This window comes from Accipiter gentilis, chromosome 25, assembly GCF_929443795.1.
Source record: "Accipiter gentilis chromosome 25, bAccGen1.1, whole genome shotgun sequence".
Lineage (NCBI taxonomy): Eukaryota > Metazoa > Chordata > Aves > Accipitriformes > Accipitridae > Astur > Astur gentilis.
This window is the reverse complement of record NC_064904.1, coordinates 7,635,742-7,656,628: the sequence shown is the minus strand read 5'-3', so window position 1 is coordinate 7,656,628 and position 20,887 is coordinate 7,635,742. Positions and strand designations below refer to the sequence as shown.

At 38.1% G+C, this 20,887-nt stretch overlaps 3 protein-coding genes across 12 annotated transcripts in view; 1 reads left to right on the top strand and 2 right to left on the bottom strand.

Annotated features, from left to right (window-relative positions):
* Positions 1–5,400, bottom strand: part of AK7 (adenylate kinase 7) — a 32,711-nt gene extending 27,311 nt beyond the window's left edge. For all 3 annotated transcript variants that reach the window (XM_049828791.1, XM_049828793.1, XM_049828792.1), the window contains exons 1-5: positions 5,309–5,400; positions 4,493–4,681; positions 3,342–3,450; positions 2,257–2,351; positions 1,360–1,470 (exon numbers count right to left, since the gene is read on the bottom strand). In XM_049828791.1, coding sequence (XP_049684748.1) covers positions 1,360–1,470; positions 2,257–2,351; positions 3,342–3,450; positions 4,493–4,681; positions 5,309–5,386 — 582 coding nt within the window. In that variant the 5' untranslated portion in view covers positions 5,387–5,400. The remainder of the gene's footprint in view (positions 1–1,359; positions 1,471–2,256; positions 2,352–3,341; positions 3,451–4,492; positions 4,682–5,308) is intronic.
* Positions 5,401–6,355: 955 nt separating this feature from the next.
* Positions 6,356–10,822, bottom strand: GSKIP (GSK3B interacting protein). Of its 3 annotated transcripts, none has more exons than XM_049828813.1 (3): positions 10,466–10,822; positions 8,886–9,144; positions 6,356–8,261 (listed from the first exon to the last, which is right to left on the bottom strand). In XM_049828813.1, the coding sequence occupies exons 2-3, from the start codon at positions 9,141–9,143 to the stop codon at positions 8,100–8,102; spliced, it is 420 nt and encodes a 139-aa protein (XP_049684770.1). In that variant the 5' UTR covers position 9,144; positions 10,466–10,822; the 3' UTR covers positions 6,356–8,099. The 3 variants fall into 3 exon arrangements, with proteins under 3 accessions (XP_049684770.1, XP_049684768.1, XP_049684767.1); XM_049828811.1 differs by lacking the exon at positions 10,466–10,822 and adding an exon at positions 10,236–10,456; XM_049828810.1 differs by lacking the exon at positions 10,466–10,822 and adding an exon at positions 9,367–10,194.
* Positions 10,823–10,924: 102 nt separating this feature from the next.
* Positions 10,925–20,887, top strand: part of ATG2B (autophagy related 2B) — a 48,935-nt gene continuing 38,972 nt past the window's right edge. For all 6 annotated transcript variants that reach the window (XM_049828760.1, XM_049828758.1, XM_049828755.1 and 3 more), the window contains exons 1-6: positions 10,925–11,195; positions 14,531–14,693; positions 16,590–16,742; positions 17,729–17,831; positions 19,195–19,357; positions 19,880–20,059. In XM_049828760.1, the coding sequence (XP_049684717.1) occupies positions 11,034–11,195; positions 14,531–14,693; positions 16,590–16,742; positions 17,729–17,831; positions 19,195–19,357; positions 19,880–20,059 (924 nt within the window). In that variant the 5' untranslated portion in view covers positions 10,925–11,033. The remainder of the gene's footprint in view (positions 11,196–14,530; positions 14,694–16,589; positions 16,743–17,728; positions 17,832–19,194; positions 19,358–19,879; positions 20,060–20,887) is intronic.

Here is a 20,887-nt window from a genome sequence, read left to right as displayed (position 1 = left end):
TTTATTGTGTACTGCTACATATTGTTCCACTGTCTTCTCAACAGAGACATTCAGCCTGGCAAACATTTAGAAGCTAATTATATTAATACCTTTGTTATGTAGTGACTCAGTGGTTTGGACTAGTCAGAAAAATTGAGTCAATAGTTCATCTGGGTGTTACTTGTGGCAGAAGTTATTGCAAGGTTTGGTGGACGCTGTTTACAATCTTCATGTTTCTAACTACATCACAAGTCTGAAAGTTATTCCATAGCCTTATAAACCCATGTTAGCACAGTAAAAGTAAGAAAAATTTGCCACTGATTTTTCAAGCCGTAAACCAAACTTTACTGGCATTCTGTAATATTAAACCCATGTTAGAACAGAATATAATTTCTAGTTCTGTTTTCTCAACAGGGCATAAGACAACATGTGTATACTCAAATCTGAGTAAAGGTTTTTTCCCCCCTCTATAATTAGCCTGATAAATTTCTGCAGTGGACACTAAATTACATTTATTATGGGAGACTGCTAATGCACAAACAGAATGACCAAATGACACCTTCATCATACAGTGTATTTAATTGTCTTCCAGTTCTCTTTCCCAACCTCCACAGTACTTCATCGTTAATGACAATAGTGTCAAATTTCCTGAGTCATGAAACATAATCTGAGCCACTATTGATATTTATTCAATAATAGCTCTTAATCACAAAGAGAGGCATGGTCTGTTCTCTAGTAAGATTAATAGTGTAATCAGGTTGGAACAAACAAAGCTGAAGGAAGTGATCTTAAAAAACATATAAAGTGATAATATATATTCTAGTTATTCTGGGTCAGGTCTATGGCCATGATTTTAAAGTGAATCATAGGGTGAAATAAAAGTCAACAAGCTCTCTGCTTCAAGAGCACAAACTATCCAGGAATGAGACAGGTGTGGCCAGAACATCTTCCAAGTATTTAAATGAGACATAATATTAACATAGCTTGCTATTATTTAAAGATGCTGCTTTTCTTTAAAACTACACTAATAACCCTTTCCTCTACATTCTTTTATCCTCAAGTCTCCCCATGCAGGCCCCAGCTTTACTTCTCTCTAAAAAACATATTGTTTCATTGTCTATATCAAATGAGATAAGCATGATTTACTCACAGCATAAGAAAAAGACAGAATTTGGGATTTGTATTATGCAGACACTTAGGTTTCAAAAGACAGTCTTCTCTATACTTGATATTTTATTAATAATTGATGTTATCCATATTTATCAAGAGAACAAAATACTCTTAAAAGTTATTCAAATTGTTAGTAATTTCCATGACTAAGATAATGCTCTAAGTAAGAAGACCAAACAACCTATTTTTACAAAAAAGTTCTTTACATACAGTTTTCCCAAGTTTGAGAATGAGTTTTTCAGCATTTATGTGTGCCATAAAGTTAGGATGAGATTTTCTTCTGCGATAATCTTCATCAGTAAAAGGAATCTCGGGATCTTCCTATGAAGAAAGAAATGCAACTGTTATACATGTTTTAAAACAGAACAATTTTTAAAGGCCTACATGGTTAAAATAAGTTCTTAAAACATATTTTTAAAATCTGTTTTAACTTTGTTTTTCATTTGAAATTCTTAACATTTCTGATTCCGATACTTGAGGTTCAACATTTTGAAAATGTCAATAGTTCAATTTCCATTTTCACAGAAAAATATTTTAAACTACTTTTTATATTTTAAAAAAAACACATTAATTTTTTCTATATATAGCATTACACAAGCTTGAAAAACACTATTTCTGTAACACTAAATTTCAGAATTGCAATAGCATACTACAGAGCATCCCACATGGTTCCTGGTATCTATATCTATATATAGATATATAGACATATATCTATATATAAAGCTGTATCTATTTATCTGTCTATACACTGATTTAAATATGTATTTCATTAAATATGTAGTAAATATAGGATTTTTTTAATACTGAAGGACAGTGCATATTGTGGGTAGCATAGATCTTGCCTCTTGTGCAAACAGTCCCTAATGTCTGCTTGTATTATTGTAGCCCAGTGCCTAAACTTTTCTGTCCAGTGGAATAAATTTAACAATTTTGGCAGTAAGCAGTGGTTCAGGGTGAAAGGATCATGAGAAAAAACACACTTGCTGACACTAACTTTATTAGCTATTGTTGAAGTGCATACTGAAATACTTTAACTGAATGTAATGAATATTTTCCATTAAATGGAAATATTCAGTTTAAAAATATTAGTATTTTCATATTACTTACAGGGTCAGGGGGTTTGCTTTTTGCCCAGCTCATAATTGTTGAAAGGAGAATGAATAACTTTGGTGTTGCAAAATGCTCTATTTCCATATGCAAGGCTGTTAAATGAAAGCAAATGACTTAATTTATTGTAAATTGTATTACTCAAACTGTGTTTTTGCTTTTATATGAAGGTCCTTTTATACCAAGACATTTATACCATAATGTGATATGCATTTTTAAGCAAATACTTCTTATTTAGGTTGGTATAAAATAAAAATAATAAGTCACAAAATAAAACAAATAGACAAATAATGGCAATAAAGAATAAAATTATTTGGAATCAACATAATGTCCATAGGGCTACATATCATGGGGGAAAAAAAAAGAAACATTCTACACTAGGAAATGATTCATCTTTATTGATTGCTGAGATACTGAAAGAAAATAACTGTGGGGTTTTTCACAATTGAAACAGGAAATCTACAGAATTCAAGTAAAGCTTTCTTATTTTAGTTTAGAGCAAAATAATTAAATGTGGGTTATGTAACTTATGATGTTATCCAAGTATTTATACTGTAAACAGGAAAGCATAATTTAGTTTAACTATCATATAAAGAAAAATATTGCACTGTCACCATAGAAAGATTCCAGATGCCTATTAGTATTTGGATGTAACAATCAGGAGGAAGTTTCAGAAAGACTGTTAGCAGTATTTTTTATTGGACTTTAAAAAAAAAATAGAATTAAAATTACATAAAATACTGAAATATTCTTTGAATATCACAGGAGCAAATTTTCTACCCACCTCCCAATGCAAATAGATAAGACAACGGTTGGTAGTTATTTAGGGAAATAACTGGCTACACAGATATGTCATTTAATGTATTGGACCATTCCATGACAGCTTCTCTACCTTATGAATGCCTGAGTGCATTCCATGGTTCCTTGCTAATTAATTGAACAATTCATGCAGCATTTGTCCATCAAGGAACACAGTTTTATATTACAGTAAACTATAAATAGCTGATAATTTCATTATACATTTATGGTAAATTTTGATGGCTGTATAGCAACCATTTTTGTGTTCAGTTAATAGCTATACTAACCAGAAGCAGCCCATGTTGCTTCCTCAATTTGATTTGCATCCTCAGTGATATTATATAAAATGATCTCACACTCAAGCAAGTGACTTAAGAGGTCTTTTCGAGAAGAGACCTGGGGAAAAAAAATAGTTAGAATGTGTCATTTAAAAGAAAAAAAAAAAAAGAAAAAATATCCAAAATTCCTTTACTTTTCAAGTTTAACTTAGCGATAGAATGTAGTTTTCTAACACTAGGATGTTAGAATAATTCATAAGACGGATATCAAACTTTATATGTCAGATACAAGTAAAGTGATAAAATGTAAAGTAAATGCTGAAACTTCTAATTTACTGTACACATTAACATAGTTCAAAAAGATGTACAACTTTTAGTGGTATTTTGGGATTCATCTTTTCAGTGCAATTGTGAATATAAAAAAAATTTCTATGACTTTTATAGGTATTTTAAACAAGAATCAGTTGGAAGACATAGAAAACGTCCATTTCCTTGCAAAATAGCATGCTATCATTTTTGTTAAATGCAGATTGTCTGCATCACTTGAGCAAGTCCAACAAACACTTTGGGCAAGAGCAGTGATTAAGATTAAATACTGCCAGCTGTAATTTTCTGATTGAACAGCTCAGCTGTATAGAAGTTTAAATCAAAATTTTCAAATGTTCGAAGAGATTCTGGATAATCAACTTGAGACAGAGGCAATTTTAATTTCAGAAAACATATCTTTATACAAAAATGTAGTTATTCAGAACAATTAGCTGCTAGTAAAAGCTGTGATTTCAGTGAACAGTTAAGAAGGGGGACCCTAACTTTAGTTCCAGCACCACTACCTTTAAAATGGTGATGAAAGACACACATACTTGAGGTGTCTTTTGAGGGAAAAAGAAAGCAGACCTGTGGATCATCAGGATAGACGATGTCCTTGTCCATAACTATCTTTTTAAAAATCTATTTTGAGTCCGAGTTCCTTCCTTTTACTATTTGCTGTATCAGACCTAGCAGGGAGTAGACAACAGTGTGTAGGAAGCAGAAGGAATAAAATATATGTACACAGCTTCCAGCAGCAACAAAAGACCATTTTATGAATGCGGGTCATTTTACATGGCTTGCAAGGTTTCTAGTGTTGTCTAATGGCAATCTGAAATAAGTATCTTACTTACTGCATATATTTCCTCTGCAAAACGTGGTTTAGCACTCTCTGCTTTAGAAAGGGTACCCACTATTTGGTAGACTCCCTCTTTCAGCCTACTAGAAACTTCAGCAGCTAGATTATTTTCATCTTCCTCCTCCTCCTCCTCTTCTTCTTCTATGCTTTCAAGCGATGCCCCAACAACACATCTGGATAAATACTGCAATATACAAGATGCACATTTGTATGCAAATATATATTGAATGCTACACAGCTTCTCATGATCTTGGGAAGACACCAACACTGCCTGACTAGCCCTGATCTGGTTGTAGGTAACGTAGCTCAGAACACAGCTTCCCGTTGAACAGGAAAAAAGCTAGGGACTCCTCAACCCCAGCTGTAATGTTTTGTCTTGACTTGTGCCCTACGCCTCAAAGTCGAAGGTGTTGGTGAGTCCCTAGAAGCCTCTTCTCTGCAACCTGGCTCTTCTCAGGCAGGTGTTACCTCTCTCCACAGTGACCAGGCGTTGCCTGCGGTCTCCCGACCTGCTTTATCCACACCTCCTGCTCCTAACTCTCATTTTTTCTCCTTCTTATCTTAACCCCTTCTCGCCCCCAGTCCCTCTCCCCATCAGCTATTTTAGCTGACCCCGGCTCCCCGGCCGGCTTCCCGCCCGGCCGAGCTCCCTGGAGGCCAGACACCGTTCCTGCCGCGCTACCGGCCGGGGGCCAGGCCGGCGCTCCCCGCGACGGGCTGCGGCAGGCGGGAGGGCGGCGGCGCCTCAGGCGGCGACCGCTGAGGAAGAAGCCGCGGCCGCCAGCAGCTGCGGGCCGCCCCCGGCAGTCACCTCGCCGATACTGCGGCCGCAGTATGAGTCGAGGTGGTTGAGGAAGACCCGCCGGCTCCGCGCCGGCCCCGCCGCCATCGCCACAGCCTGCGCCGGGGACGCGGCCCGTTGCTGCGCGACCAGCGGCGGCTGCGCAGTGGGCGCGGCGGGCGGGGCCGGGCGGTGCGGCCTGGGCCGCGAAAGCGTCTCGGGCAGCTCCTCTGGCAAGGACCATCGCCAGTATAAACAGGCGTTTAGTATGTACGTATACCCTTTTCTAATACCTAATTCAATCATCTGTAGGTAGACAGACCTGTACTGTCTGACTTCTAGACGCCGAACAGGGCAAAACGTACGTAGGACTCCCGAGACAAAACTAGCTTTAATTGGGTTATTCGACATCCTTTCAGGCAGGCTTTGAGGCTTTTTAGGCAATTCATAGATTAACAGCCACATTAGGCCAAGCAGCACTTATTTAGGGGTTCAGACAATGAAAACAACTGACAGCTGAAGGAGACCTACGGAAATTCTCTGTTGTCGGTGCACCAGAGAAGCTCCCTCCATGCAGGCAGCAGTGCCCAAGTGTAGGGACTGAAGAGCATTTTCTTCATACCCAATAGCCCAGACATAGTGGAATGATACAGCTTTCCCATTTTTCAGTTAACACTGCAGTATGTTCTTAAGAAACAACAGAAGTTTCTTCTGGTAACACCTACAAAACACCTGTTTTAAAAGTATTTCTCAGCTTACGTTTATAATAAGCACATAAAATGACAATTTTAAAGATGTCTAAGAAAAAATCTTAGCAACGTAACATTTAGTTTGGCATTTTTCCACTTGTATCTCTAACGCTTCCCTTCCAAGTCCCTCTTTACAATCACCTACTTTGTTTTTTCATGACAAAGTTTTAGCAGATACAAATTTGCAGCCAGAGGTTTTCAAATGCTTGTTAACTATTTGATATTTAAGATTTTTTTTATGGGCATGATGACTTTGGTTGTTCACTCCCCCCTTTCCACCAGTTTGCCACCCCCCCCCCCCCCCAACAAAACTACAACACACCAATGCATTTCTTTAATGCTTTAGTCATTGAAATTGAACAAGTAAATTAGTTGCAAGGAAAAATATTCAAATACAAATTTGGTAAAGTACATTCTCCTCACAGAGGACTAACCGCGTGCCACAGACCTGTGTGCAAAAGAGAGCCTATGAACAATTTTTAGAGCATGGAAGCATACCCTAGGGCAGAGGATTAGTATCGGAAGTTTCAACCCCAAAAGATAATAAACACAAAATTAAGCTCTTGCAAACAGAAGCGCCAACTACACTTGTCTTGTCAGTCATAGTTGTACATCACTACCCCAAAGCTATTACAAAAGCTCTCCAATTAATATGACTAATCCTTAGCAGGCAGAAGTCAATATAGCTCTACCAAAGTCACTGGAATCTGTGACTTTGTGAGAACTGATGTACCCCTAAATGTGGCTCCAAAAAAGCTACAGCATGTACTTGTCACAAAAGCATGGCAGAATAATGGCAAGATTATTTAAATAAAGATGCACAAATACTGAATAATACAAGAATACAAAAAGTATGAACGTCACAGAACGCTAGTTCAACAGTACTGGTATTTCTAACCAACTGCAATTTTTAAAAAGTCTACCATTCAGTACATACTTGAAAAGTTACAGCAGAACAATAGATTTATAAAGAGATTTGTACCAGTTTTTAATTAGAAAATACAAGTTATATCTTCCAGTTTGTATTAGTCTTAGCAAATTTCATACAGCCTTTGGTTTCAAACCAATACAATGCAGTTAACATTACAGTGCTTGCTTAGTATTCATTAGGAGAGGACGCTGTACAATTGAGGGAGAAAACGTGAAAAACAGGAGTACCAAAGTACTGTATTATAGAAAGTAAAGGCTGAAGCAAAAATACTCTTGGGTATATCCTGTACATCATGTAAACACGCGCATTCAGAGTAGTAAACAGGCTAAAATGTCTTCCAAGCCTCCCAAACAGTTACAATATAGCATACATATACATATATATAGCATATATAACATCATCTTTAGGAAATGTAGCCCATTATATCCTAATTCTGTGCTTAACTCATTTGCGATTCAGACAATACATTCATATATTAGCAGTACATCTCATGTATTATTTGGAGTTTGCTGGTTGCCATAGACAAGGACAGATCAAATAATACTGAGCCTTACTTTTATCTGTGACTATATAAGCAATGGTCAACTGTTCAAGAAACATCTTTCTTCTTACCAAAGCTGGGAATTTTCAGATTTATGTATAGCAAATCAAGCTGAAATTCTGTTCTTTGCAGAGCAGTAGTTTTCCAATTATTTTTCATTAATTGGCTAAAGCAAGTAGTTAGCTTCTATTTTAAAAAGGAGATATGAAAATTATCAGTAAGCACACACAAAACCAGATTACTACTTGTATATATAACATTCAGTCTCTATATACTTTAAATTTTAGAGTTTTGGATAACAACACTTTGAAAAGAGACCAAATCTTTTGAACATCGTAAGAAGCAACTTACTTGCTCATCTACAACAAAAAAGAAAGTGAAATAAGAAACTTTTTTGTTATCTATCCAAGTGGCTTCTAATAGCATTCTGATATATGCAAATCCACTGTAGCAAAATGTTATAGAGTAGTAGTAGCATGAATTAGATATTAGTGGAAGAAATTAAGCTTAAGATGTTTGTGATTATGTTTGTAAGAAAGATCTCCGTGCCTCATACTAAGAATTCCTTCTAGCATTAAACCTTCCTCACATCTGGGTAAATCATGACTGACTATCTTTCTTCAAAGCTTCTAGCCTTTGTAGTAATGCATTTCCAAACACCTCTCGATATGCAGGGCTGAGAGAGTCCAATAAGGAGTAGACAGTTTCATGGTATGGAGTTTGCAACGCGTCATCAGTCTGATCAAAATCATAAGCTACTACCTGCAACAAAGAAATCACTGGTTAAATTTCTGTGGTTAGAATCACCTTGCAATGGGAAACAGATATCACAACATTTAACTTTGCCAGCCAGGGTAATACAGTGAGAACAAAAGATACTGGATTTAAATCGCAATCTGTGCTTTCTACTACGGGGCTTAGTGGTAATACAGTATTTAGACAGTTTCAAATACCTTTTGCCCAAAACTCAGAATATTAGTAAAATCTATTGTTATGACCTTTGAAAAGAAGTCTTACATCTACATGTTTGCACAAAAAATACAGATGTTGCAAAAAGGAGTTGTGTACATGCTGTATTACTGACTAACCTGGGTACCCAAGAAACCCAGAGACTGACATGCCTGCAACAAATTGCTGTTTCAATCCTCACGGTTTTGTCTCAAATAAATGCCTGTTTTTTCATCAACTTCCCCTCTTGCTTTGTTGGAAGTATAACTAGTTAAAGTTCCACTTTCTAGGTGAAAACATGTAGAAGGGCTTTCATAAAAGTACAAGAGGAATATGTATGCTGTTTTGGTGTCACTGAAGGATTTTTCTAGGCACCTTTTGAACACGATCATTGTTCAAAACAAAGAGGCTTAAGAAATTATAAATAAATTAGTTTACCCTGAGTCCTGCTTCGGTGAGCTCCAGGCAGTATCTGTTTCTTTCCCTGGTTTCCACATTGATATATGCCACATCCTCTGCACAGGGAAGGGTTTTGGAGACAAACATGTTGCTGACAGCAAACAGAACATCATTCACAACAGCTTCGGCTTCTAGTCTCATGTCTTTCACATCTGTTCCTTCGAAGTCTCTATAATCAGAATCCCCTTCAAATCCCGTATTATTGGACAACTCCATAGGATTGCAGTCAGTCTCCATTCTGCATACGGAAACATTTATTTTAGATTTGACGTACCACTACACTCAATATATATTAACACCATAAAACCAGAGTTATATCTTAAGCAGACATATTTAACATTGTCCAAAAAAAAAAAAAAAAAAAAGGAAAATATGGGACCCAGTGACTTCCATAACGCATGAAATGACAGTCCAGAGAACTCAAAACCAAGGTGTGAGAACAACTGCTTAAGAAGGTTACATTAGCACATAGAAGCAGAATCCGTATCGCTGAAGTTGCTTCTTCTTATGCAAGTAATTCGCATTCTGTTGTATAAGACTCTGTTGTGATTCAGCAGTCATTAATTCTGCACTTTGCTGATCCAGAATGCAGCAGGAAGACAAGTCATGCCTGGAAAAACTGAAATCAATAGCTGTAGAAAATAAAAACCTATTGTTGGTGAATTTAAGAAAGAGTTTGAAAAGTCTGTGGACTAAATGGGTTATCAGAGACTATAAAGACATATTAACAGCAGCTTTTTGTTTACACTCACTGAAGAACAATTCTCTTGTTTAGCTTTAGCGTTTACGCACAATTGCCAACACATTTCAGAGACGCATATAGCTGGCCTTTGTAAGCAACCGTTACCAAACCGGGACAGACTCTGTGGGTGCTACCACAGCGGCTCCAGCGTTTGCTTCTCAGATACCAGTATCGCCTCAGCTAACTTCCATCCACAGGGAACCCCCCCGCAGGCCAGCTGGGAAAGCCCCTTGGGACGCTGCCCCGAGTGCTCTGGTAGCCGAGCACCGCTGCCAGGACGGAACGAGGGCTGGCAGTAACCGACCTGCAACACGCAAGGCATTCGCTCCCTTAAGATTCATCCCTTCCTGACAAATCCCACCTTGGACCTACGCACAAATTCCAAAGGAGCTGAAGGCAACGAGGGAGCTGGCTACCGCGCGGCGCAGCCTCCCAACCGCAGCCAGTCACTCCGGTTTACTGACACCGAAGAAGCCACGGGTCACACCGGCTCCTCCGCCCCGAGCAGCGCGGCAGGAGCGGGGCGCCACCCCTCCCCCACCCCCGGCAGCGCCGCGCCCCGGGGGCCGCCCCGGGAGCCCACCTACCAGCCCCGGCGGCGGGCCTCCCGACCCCGAGCGGCTCCGGACACAAGGGCGCCTGCCGCTCCGCCCTGCCGGCGGAGAGCGACCCGCCTGGCTGCCTCCCCCGGGGCCGTTCACTAGAGAGGCGGCCCCCACCGCCACCGGCTGCGCCAGGGCTCCCGGCCCCCGCCGCCTCGCCCCGGCGCCGCCCGCCAGCGGAGGCCCCTCCGGCGCGACGCCGCCCCCTCACGCACCTCCCGCGGCCGCTTCCGCCCCCGCGTCCTCCGCTTCGCGACGCCACTTCCGCGCGAACGTCACGGTGCCGGTGACGGCGTTCGGCAGCGGGGGGGGGGCTGCGCGGGGAGGAAGGAGACAAACAGCCCGGATCGGCCCGGCCGCCCTCGCCGGCGGCGGACAGCTGACGCGGGGCGGCGGGGGGTGGTCTGCCCGCCTGCCGGACACCGGCCCCGCACCCCGCTCCGCGCACCGTTCTGCTGCCCAGCGCGGCCGCGGCGGCCCCCTGCGCGCTCGCGGGTGGCCGAGAAGATGGCGGCGACGGTGTCCGAGTGAGGATGGAGCTACCTGTCAGCGCCTCTTCGCCCTGAGGGGAGGCAGTGCCGCCCCGCCGGCGGTGTGAGGGGCGGCGGGGGCGCCGCTCGGCAGCGGGAAGCCCCGGCGGTAGCCCGCGCTGAGGGGCGAGGCTGGGCCCGGCGGCTCCCGCTCAGGTCCCTCTCTGCGCCCGCCGGAGGGGCCAGCCCCGGACCCGTCCCGCCGCCCGACCCCGACCTCGTCCCGCCGCGCGGTCCGCGGCGCGCAGCCGCCATGCCGTGGCCTTTCTCGGAGTCCATCAAGAAGAGGGCCTGCAGGTACCTGCTGCAGAGGTACCTGGGCCACTTCTTGCAGGAGAAGCTCAGCCTGGAGCAGCTCAGCCTGGATCTCTACCAGGGCACCGGCTCCTTGACGCAGGTCCCTCTGGATAAGTGGGTAAGAGATGCCGGCGCTTCACCCCCCTCGGCTCCTGCTGCGTCTGAGCGACCAGCTGATTCCCTGCCCCCGGCTGCCACCCACTTTATTTTCAGTACCCAGCCTCCTTTGTGTAAAAAGTTACAGCCATAATTAGCATTTCATCCAGGGAACTCTTCTCTGATATGTTAATACTTAAAAAAAAAAAAAAAAAGGAAATCTGGGTGTTTATTATGCATATGTTTTTCTAGCCACACTTTGGTTTTGTTATTTTAATTACGATAAAGGAAACAAAAACCTAAAAGGCGGCAATAGCTCTTGTCACACTTTGAACCAACTGAAGCTTTTTTTCTGACCTGGCATGTATGTATTTATAGATACGTATGTGTGTTTCTATACGCACACACAGGTATGCATACTTCCAGCCTGCTGTAGTAATCCAAAGGTCTGTGTCCGTGTTTGTAATATTTCATCAAGTTTCTTGGGTTAATTACCAATGTTACTGAATTCTACCTGCCAGTCAAGTGACTGTCAAGAGGAGCCTTAAGCACTGCTGTGCGTCAGTCATTGACTTCCAGGGTAGCACAGATGATGAACTAGGTACACCGGCTTATTGCTTTACAACGTACTTTCAAAACACATTTTACGATACTGTGTTCTGGTATTAGGCCGTGCTGGGTACTTTTTAAAATACTTGTGAATGTGTGACGTTTTCAAATAATGCTTTTCCAGTTGTTTGTGTGAAAATATGTTTGAAAGTGGCAGGAGACAGACGTTTGTGGAAATGCTCAATATTACCAGTGTTTTAGTGTGGGGTTTTTTTTGTTGTTTGCTTGTTTGTTTTCTTCTTTTCTTTCTGGCTGTGTCTGCAGCTTGTTTTCTGTGGCAGGCAGCAAGGCTGTCTCGCTTTAATTGAATTATGCCCTCTAGTGGCTATCGCCGCACTCTTCACTAGTCGAAGGGACATTATTTAAAATGTAAATACTTTGGAAGAGCAGCAGTTAAGGACCAGTACTAAACGAACAGTTAATTATGTATACACAGTGATTAAATGTATATACAATAATGCTTAGGTTATCTTCCCCATTTGTAGATCAGCGTTTTTCACTTGTAAACAATGGTATGTTTGGGGTTCTCTGCACGTGACTCTCATGTATGACAGATTGCAAAAACAGATGTCACGGAAGTACCACAGCTCTTTTTTTTCCCCCTAGTCATTTTAAGCTTGTTCTCTATGAATCACCAGGATGACTATTTTTACATACTATCTTATCCATTTTTGTGGATATTTCTGTTCATTTTAATATTGTAGCTATTTCAGCCAACGTTGTAGTGTTTATAGATTATAGAGATACACAGGAATACCTGGGGCTATTAGTGTAACCTCTTTGACTCTTGGGACCTCGGCTGTTCAGAAAAAATCAAAATGTTACCCATGATGTTTGTGGTTGAATTCTAATATACATGGACTAGTACTTTTACCACTAGTATTACTGTGATTTCCAGCTGGAGACTTTCAGTCAATAATGTGGGAACAAGTCCTGATGTGAAGGCTGCTTCAGTTTTTAAATTTCACTTGGAAAGCTCTAATTGCTGCTTCTAGGAACAGCTGGCTTGTTTATGAAGTAATTTAGCTAAACAATACTAGGATTTTTTTTCTTTTAGATAGTAAATTTCTATTTCAAAATAATAAGGAATGTACTAAAATACCCTCGCCTTTATTGCTGTGTACGTTGGTAGCAAAAAGACACCTGAGTCAGATTTATTCAAAATATGGTAACTAGCTTACTTCCTGCTATAGCAAATTATTTCGTAAAGGTTCAAGTAATTTAAATGAATCTGTGATATTTTCAAATATAGTTTTCATGCCAAATAATTATTTTTTGCCTGATTTTATGCTATTCCACATCTATAATTCTCATATTTAGCTCAAAATAAAGTTTTAATGTCACTGGATCTTAGTTGATTATTTGATTCTTAAATTTCCCAATGGAACTGTTTCAGGTTCTGTTTCTTTAAAGTTAGAGTCCTTTTCTGCTGCTTGAGCGGACTTCGGAACAGAAACTAGAAAAGCCAAACATGCAAGCAAACAAAATGATCAAAGTTACTAAGAGTATGAGCAGAGCAACAAGATAACATGATCGGAAAGTTGCACCAGAAGATAGAAGAATGAAAAATGTCATTTTCTGAAAACTTCTTCTGTTCATTTTTATTTCTAAATTATTCTATATGATTAGAACAACGTTTTAAAATGGACAGCAACTTTTAATTTTTTTTCTTTTTTTTTTCCCCACTTTTGATGTGGAATTTATGCATTTTCTCAGGTAAAATCAGTGGCCCTGTTCAACACAGGAAGGTCAAAGCAATACTTTTTTTTGCCAGTTGAAGATTATGTCCTAGTATTATAACTATAGGCTTTAGTAAGGTCTTGTATATATCAGAAAGTTGCACTCACTGAATTTGGTATGTGATTTAGATTGTTTTTTCTTTTATTAAAGCAGCCTCGATAGTTCTTGTTCAATAATTTCAGTTTTAACTAAATTTTTTAATCGGGGCACAAACAGGGGTTTGCATTTTTTTAAACATAAATGCGAAAAATATGTTTCCTCTGTACGGATGTAATAAAAGCTATAAATTGCAACAAGTGAGTCTTTTCACTTAAAAATTCCAAGTTACTTCAGAGCTGGTGTTCGATTTTTCTCATCAATTTCACTTACTCTGTATGATACTGAGGGCAACTTGATTGTAGTTTTGTTTATAATGTCATTATAAAGCACTGGATTAATGGAACAGTTTCTGTATTGGTCTGTCCACTGAGCTTCAATTTTTAAATTAGTGCTGAACACTAATCACATTAAAATATGATTTAGAAACGGCAAGTATGTTATACAGCAAGTGATGATTATTTGGTTCTGTTGTTCCAGTGTCACAAAGAAATGTAAAATGAACGTTACATTGAAATTCCATGCTAGTAAAATACTTTTGCCACAGAAACTAGGTACTTTCTGTGTTTTTACTTTTAGCCTGTTTTCAGCTTTCTTCAAGTATTGCCGGAGAAAGAATAGATTAACTTGTGTCAGTGCTATAGTATTTATATCAGTAAGATCGCAGAATGGTTTTGGTGTTGTGCAAAAATACAGGTTATATAGCTACCATAGAGAAATCTGTATTATGCTGAAAGCTAAGTAATTAATGTGAGACAAATTACGATGGAATCAAAATATTTGAAGGTGGCCATCTTACTGTCTTTCTGAGTATAATTATTTTTCTGGTAGCCTCAGTATGTTTTATTTGTTATATGCAAAATTATGGATGTGATTATTTATTATGATTTTAATTTTATTTTCTTCTTCTAGTGTCTTAATGAGATCCTAGAGTCTGCAGATGCACCTCTGGAAGTCACAGATGGATTTATCCAGTCAATTTCTTTATCTGTTCCATGGGGGTCGTTGCTACAGGATAATTGTGCATTAGAAGTAAAAGGATTAGAGATGGTCTTCAGGCCAAGACCAAGGCTTGGTAGGCTTAAATTTTAATTTTCGAAAAGGAGATTCATTACAGTTTTTCAGAGGCAAAAGGCTACACTTGTTTTAGTCAGTTCTTAGCCTTATTTAAAGTGCCATTGAATTTACACGCATTAATGATAGAGAATGTAATAAAAAAAGAAACTGTCAGGTGTTCATAAATTGGTTGTCAAGTGTTTCTCAATTGGTTGTTGTTCCTATAAATAACTTAAAATGTTTATAATGTTCCTACTCTTGTACCTTCTTCCAAACTGTTTCAGACATATTGAAATGAAAATACTACTGTGTGGAAAGGCGTTTTTGTTAGCTAGGTTTTTTGGGTGTTGTATGCCAAGCGCTGTTAGTCAGCATTAGTAGCTGGCTATTAGGTGGCAGTAGGATAACCCAATAACATAAGACTGTGAGGGGAGGGTTACAGTGAGGTTCTGGCTTTCTTCAGCAACTTTAGGGTGAAAGATGCATCTTCTTGAATATTTGGAGAACAAGTAATACAATTTAATTGCTATCACAGCCTGAAATAATGACCTTTAAGTATTCTAAATACTTACTACCTCTGATTATAACGCTGAGAGGATTGTCTGAGCTCTTCTAGCTTGTCTGTATCCATATGAATATAACTGATCTAGTTTAAACTGTCCTGGTGATAAATTTTCACTGACTATCCAACCTCCATAAATTCTGTTAAGATGTGTTGTTACAGCACGTGTGGGACATTTAGTGCATTTTTAGTGTGTGGAAAATTTTGATTGAATGTCTGAAGGATTTTAGTTTGTTTTCATTTTTATAGTGTAGAGAAGATAGAAGAAAATACTTCCTTAAATGCATCAGAAAGAAGAGAAAAAAATGCATAAACCCTATTTTCCATCATTTGCTAGTTACTTTAAGTAACTTGCTTATATGTACTCTGCATTTCATTCTTATTTGTTTAACTCAAACCAAATTTTGAGCTGCCTTACTTTCTGATGTAAGATTATTGCTTTGAAAGAATGGTAGTATTAGGAGGAAACTTTATTTATTCACTTGCATCCATTTAGTTCTCTTTTGATGCACAGTGCTTTGTAATACAGTAGGAAAAAAACATGATGCTGGTTTAATCACAGTTCTATAGCTACATGGAAATTTCCAGATCTGAATGCTAAACTGGAATGTTTTGCCTGTTTAACATGTTTGTATTTGTACTAGTTTACTTTTGTTTGCCTATACTAGAGTGTTATAGTTTAATTTGATTAGCTTTTCTAATCTAGTTTTATAGTATTTTCTCACAATGGGCTTGGTATTAGGTAATAAGAATGCACTGTCAATTAAGCTAGTGAGGCTGCTAAAAAACTTGTTCAGCTTAATGCGTGCTGTGCTTTTGGACTTTATTATGTTCTACTTATTATGTCAGGTCTGTGCTAGACATTTAAAACGGTGTTCTAATATGCTAAGATAACATCTTAAACCTTGTTTAGTCTTTCGCAATCTAGGATATGTTTCAAATGGAATAAGAAACCTTAAAATAATTCAAATAATTCTTTAAAAAAAATAAAAAAGTTATTTCCTTGATCTCATTTTGCTGATTATACCTGCAAAATCATAGAAATGTAATAAAAGTACTTCAGAAATTATTAACTTAAACCAGTGCTGAAGATTGGTTACACTAAATCCTGGTTTCATCTTGTTTATATTGGATTTTCGAATACCAGACTCTTACCAATGCAATCTAAATAGATTAAAGGAATTTTGAAATATTAAAGTCTATAAAGATAGATTGTAGCTAAAATTGGTTTTAAGTATGACTTCTTACTAAGCTGTTGAAACTCTTTTCTGGATGTGCCAAATGTATTATTCTGTTTTGTCTTTATTGTTTCAAAATGTTCACAAATTTATTAAGACTTCTTTTACTCCACAGCATCTGGGTCTGAGCCTATGTATTGGTCAAGTTTTATGACCAGTAGTATGCAGCTTGCAAAAGAGTGTCTTAGCCAAAAATTGACAGATGAACAAGGAGAAGGGTCCCAGCCTTTTGAAGGACTAGAGAAATTTGCAGAAACTATCGAAACAGGTATGAATTAATTATTGAGATCTGAAAGAACATCTGAGAATAAATCAGTTTGTTGTGTCTCAGTTTTACAAAATGGCATCTCATTTGCCCTAATTTGTCTCACAAATTTTCACTCGTTAGCATTACTTGTAAAATTTAAACAGGAAGGCAGGACAATTGATCTTGTTTTCAAAGCAGGAAAGAAAAGCCCGTTTACTTACTACAAAATGTTTATACTTCCCTCAGTGAACAGAATGAACCCTACTGCAGGGCAAATTGGTGTTTGTTTATACCGGAACAAATCCAACTAAATCTGTGCTTCAGTGATTGGTGAGATGCCTTAGTTTTGGAGGTGCCAATTTAGTTAATCACACAAACTTAGATTGTTAGTAGTGATGCTGTTGAGGGAGAAACAGAGAATGTTTTTTCAGCTATTTTTACACAAAGCTGACCTGTTATGACATAAGTATCTCAATAATCACACCATGTTGTTAGAAGTGCTTTAGAAACTCTGGTTGGTTTTGGTGGTGGGTTTTTTAAGTGGAAGAAACTAAGGCCTTGTGACCACATTATGTGGTGCCGAACCTAGTGCTGGAATGTCTGAGCTAAGGGAAGTGTTTCAGTTCAGATCTAGAAATAGTATTTAGCGAAAGTAGCATGGTACTGTAGCAATGTTTAGGAGTTCAGACATGGTGCACAATGAAGCAGGTACTTTCTTTGAGCATCATCCACGCTGAGCCATAGAACAGCTTGGTTTGAGTTGTCATTTGCTCAAATATCTGTGCATTAAAGGTCCATTGCACGGTACAGATGTACATATTGGACATTTAAGTTTATGCTGTTACTTGATGTCTTGTTACATTATTAAACTCAATTGATTATTTTCACTGAAATAAATATTGAGAACTTAAACAAAATGAAAGACTGTTTTAAATTGGTTATAAAAGTCATTGTTGAGAAACTTGACTTAAATGCTTGCATGGTATCTTTTTGTTTTCTCATTTAAGTTCTAAGAAGAGTGAAAGTTACCTTCTTAGATACTGTTTTGCGAATAGAACATGTGCCAGAAAACTCTAAAAGTGGAACTGCACTTGAAATCAGAATTGAAAGGTAAAGATTTTTTTTTTAAATCTGTTTGTTGGGGTTTTTTTTCCTAAGGCACTTTTTGCCATTTCCTGTACAGTATATTTTGCCCATGCACATACATTCTTAGTCTACTGCTAAGATACTAGCTCTTGAGCACCTGTTTTATAATGCCCATGAGTATTTTCTCCAGTCAACTTCCACTTCACATGTTTAAGCTAAAGATACTTAACCATCAAATTAGAAGAGTTCTGGATTTTCCAAAGATAAGTTAATGACCACTTCCACAATTAATGAATACCATTTCTCAGATGTTCAACAGTCAATGGATATTGTTGGCAAATCAAGCCACCTCTTCAATATGCAAAAGGAACTGACCCTTTTGAGTAAGACACTTTAAATATTTTCAGAAAAAAAGTTACAGTCCTGAAAAAAAATTAAACTGGAAGATTTTAGGTCCTCTGAGCTTTCAGAAGAGCCCACGTGTATTCTGTAATTACTTTGAACTTGACTACTGTACATGTACTTAAAGTATTTTTTTTGACCTATGGGATAGTGTAATAATGCTTTCTTGCAAGGTATTGAAATCATTACCAAATAAAATTGATTCTTACTGAGAAATGCTAATGAAGTACATTTGGTTTTAAACATTTATAAACTTCAGGGGTTTATGTTCAGTTCAGGAGAGATGTCAGTAAAACTGTCATTACTTTTCTTATGGAAGTCCATTCCCAGAACAAACCTCCTTTTCTGTACTTTAAAAATTAGATTGAAACAAACTGTTAAATAGCATGTTGTTTTGATATTTGATACATTTTATTTATGGAAAGGTGGGTGTACTTTTCCACTGTAAATTCTATTATGTGAAGACTTGCATCTGTAAGAGTTTACTGTTTATGCTCTCACTATTATAATGAAAGAAATTTAATTTCACAGAAATTTTACAGAATTGGAGGCTATTCTCTCAATTTTCAACTTTCATTTTGACAGAATGTTACTTTCAAGTACAGAACATATATGACAGAAAAAATGTTAAATGGCAGATTTTTAAAACATCCAGTTTCTGAAGCAAGAATTGTGTGTGTCCTAATGGAAACATATGTGTAGAAGTGTTGGGCAGACTCCTTCACTTTGTGGTCAGATTAGACATAAGTAGTAGGATAATACACTAGGATATGTTCACACTGGAAGCATGTCACAATTGTCCTGTAGAAAATTTAAGATTTCCACCCATTCCCAGAGAGTGGTGGTTTCTTATTTCATGACAGTCAGTGGCATTGTAAATAGCATGAAGAGAGAGAACATATACAAACTTAGAGGCTAAATGACATAATAAAGGTAACAATTTGCATGCACCTACCATCTTTATTTCCTTTCTTTTGTCTCCCAGAACTATGTACTGTGATGAAACTGCAGATGAGTGCTCTGGAATTAATGTACATCAGCCCACAGCTTTTGCTCACAAGTTACTGCAGCTCTCAGGTGTCTCTCTCTTCTGGGATGAGTTTCCTGCATCAGCAAAGTCCTCCCCAGTGTGTTCAGCTACACAGCTGGTAAAATTAAATACATTATATAAGAATGTAAATTGATGAAGGATAAGCTATATTGTTACACTAATATATTAGATTCATTCTAAAGGATATGGAGTTGAACTTTTACTTGAATCTGTGTTCGATAAGTTTCATAATCACTTCCTGTTGATTTTGAGGAGGGTGAAGGAAACAGACTTCAGGACTGAGTAAAATTTAGGATGTGTTATACTGGATTCTGGTTGCAACTTTAATGTACAGAAGTCCTCTACAACTCACTGTTCTGTGGAAACTTCCTACACTTTTTTGCAAAGGCCTAATGTCACATTTTACATGCCTTGTTTCTTTCAGTTATCAATACATGTTTTTAACACCATTGTCAAATTTATATTTGTGTAAAATGATCATTTTTGTGGTAAGCTTATTTGAAACGCTTGGGGTTTGGTTTGGTTTGCTTGATGTGGGTTTTTTTTTGTTTGTTTGTTTTGGGGTTTCTTTGGTAAGAAATGGGATACATTCTTATTCCTTTCTCTGTAATGTTTTAAGGCAACTGAACCAAAGCTTTCACCTAGCTGGAATCCAAAAATCATTTATGAGCCACATCCGCAATTAACAAGAAACTTGCCAGAAATTACTCCTTCTGACCCTGTACAGATCAGTAAGCTGATTGGTAGAATGGAGTTGAGCCTGACATTAAAGCAAAATGAAGTACTTCCTGGAGCTAAGGTTAGTCATCCTTTCCTGGTCTTTAACTAAATTAATGGTTATGTAGGATTTTATTTTTTCTACTGCATATGAAAAATGGTGAGATTCTCAAGGGGACAGAATCCTCTTAATTTTGTTGTAGATTCTCTGTGTTCAAAACCAATATATATGTCTAAGAAGACCTCTTTGCAGTGGCCAGACAAGTCAATGGCACACTGAAATTTGTTAAAGAAGAATTCCTGTGTGTTAGAGAGACTGAATTTATGTATTGGAGTAACTCCTGAGAAAGCAGTTTTGTTTTCATGAAAATTCTGCTGCTATTAATTTATCCTTTTTTCTTGTAGCGCTATGACTGACTTTGCCTACATATGTGTGGAATGTTTAACTGGTTAATGAAAATCACTTTGGTTTTAAAAGGGTATAATTTACTTCAACACTTACAAGTAAACCTTGAATGATTAATTAGGTTGCAGCATTGCAGCATTATAAAACTAACATGGACTTTTCTACTTCTGAATTTTAATATAAAAACTTGTAGTAAATCAAATAATAATGCCATGTTTAAATGCTACTAGTTAAAATAGTATTTTATTTTACATAAAGATACAGGAAGCAAAGCAGTTAAAAATAAAGCCCTATTTTTTTTTTTTAAAGTGTGAGTATATAAGTAAAGTTGTTGAAATATATTCCCCTTGTCTTCAGTTTTAAAATTGGCTATTGACCTGTCTTGTATAGTACACTACATTCTATAGAAAGCATAAAGTTTCCACTACAGTAGAAAAGTTTCTTATGTCCTGCAATTTCTAGTCAATCTTTAACTTTTCCTGACTGAATAAACAAGAACAGTCC

Excerpts from the sequence above, each read along its gene's own strand:
- GSKIP (XM_049828810.1), bottom strand. The coding sequence starts at position 9,467 with ATGACTGCTGAATCACAACAGAGTCTTATACAACAGAATGCGAATTAC. Across the intron at positions 9,145-9,366 it reads TTCTGCTTCTATGTGCTAAT|AATGGAGACTGACTGCAATC; the intron begins GTAACCTTCTTA and ends TTCCGTATGCAG. Across the intron at positions 8,262-8,885 it reads TCACCGAAGCAGGACTCAGG|GTAGTAGCTTATGATTTTGA; the intron begins GTAAACTAATTT and ends TCTTTGTTGCAG.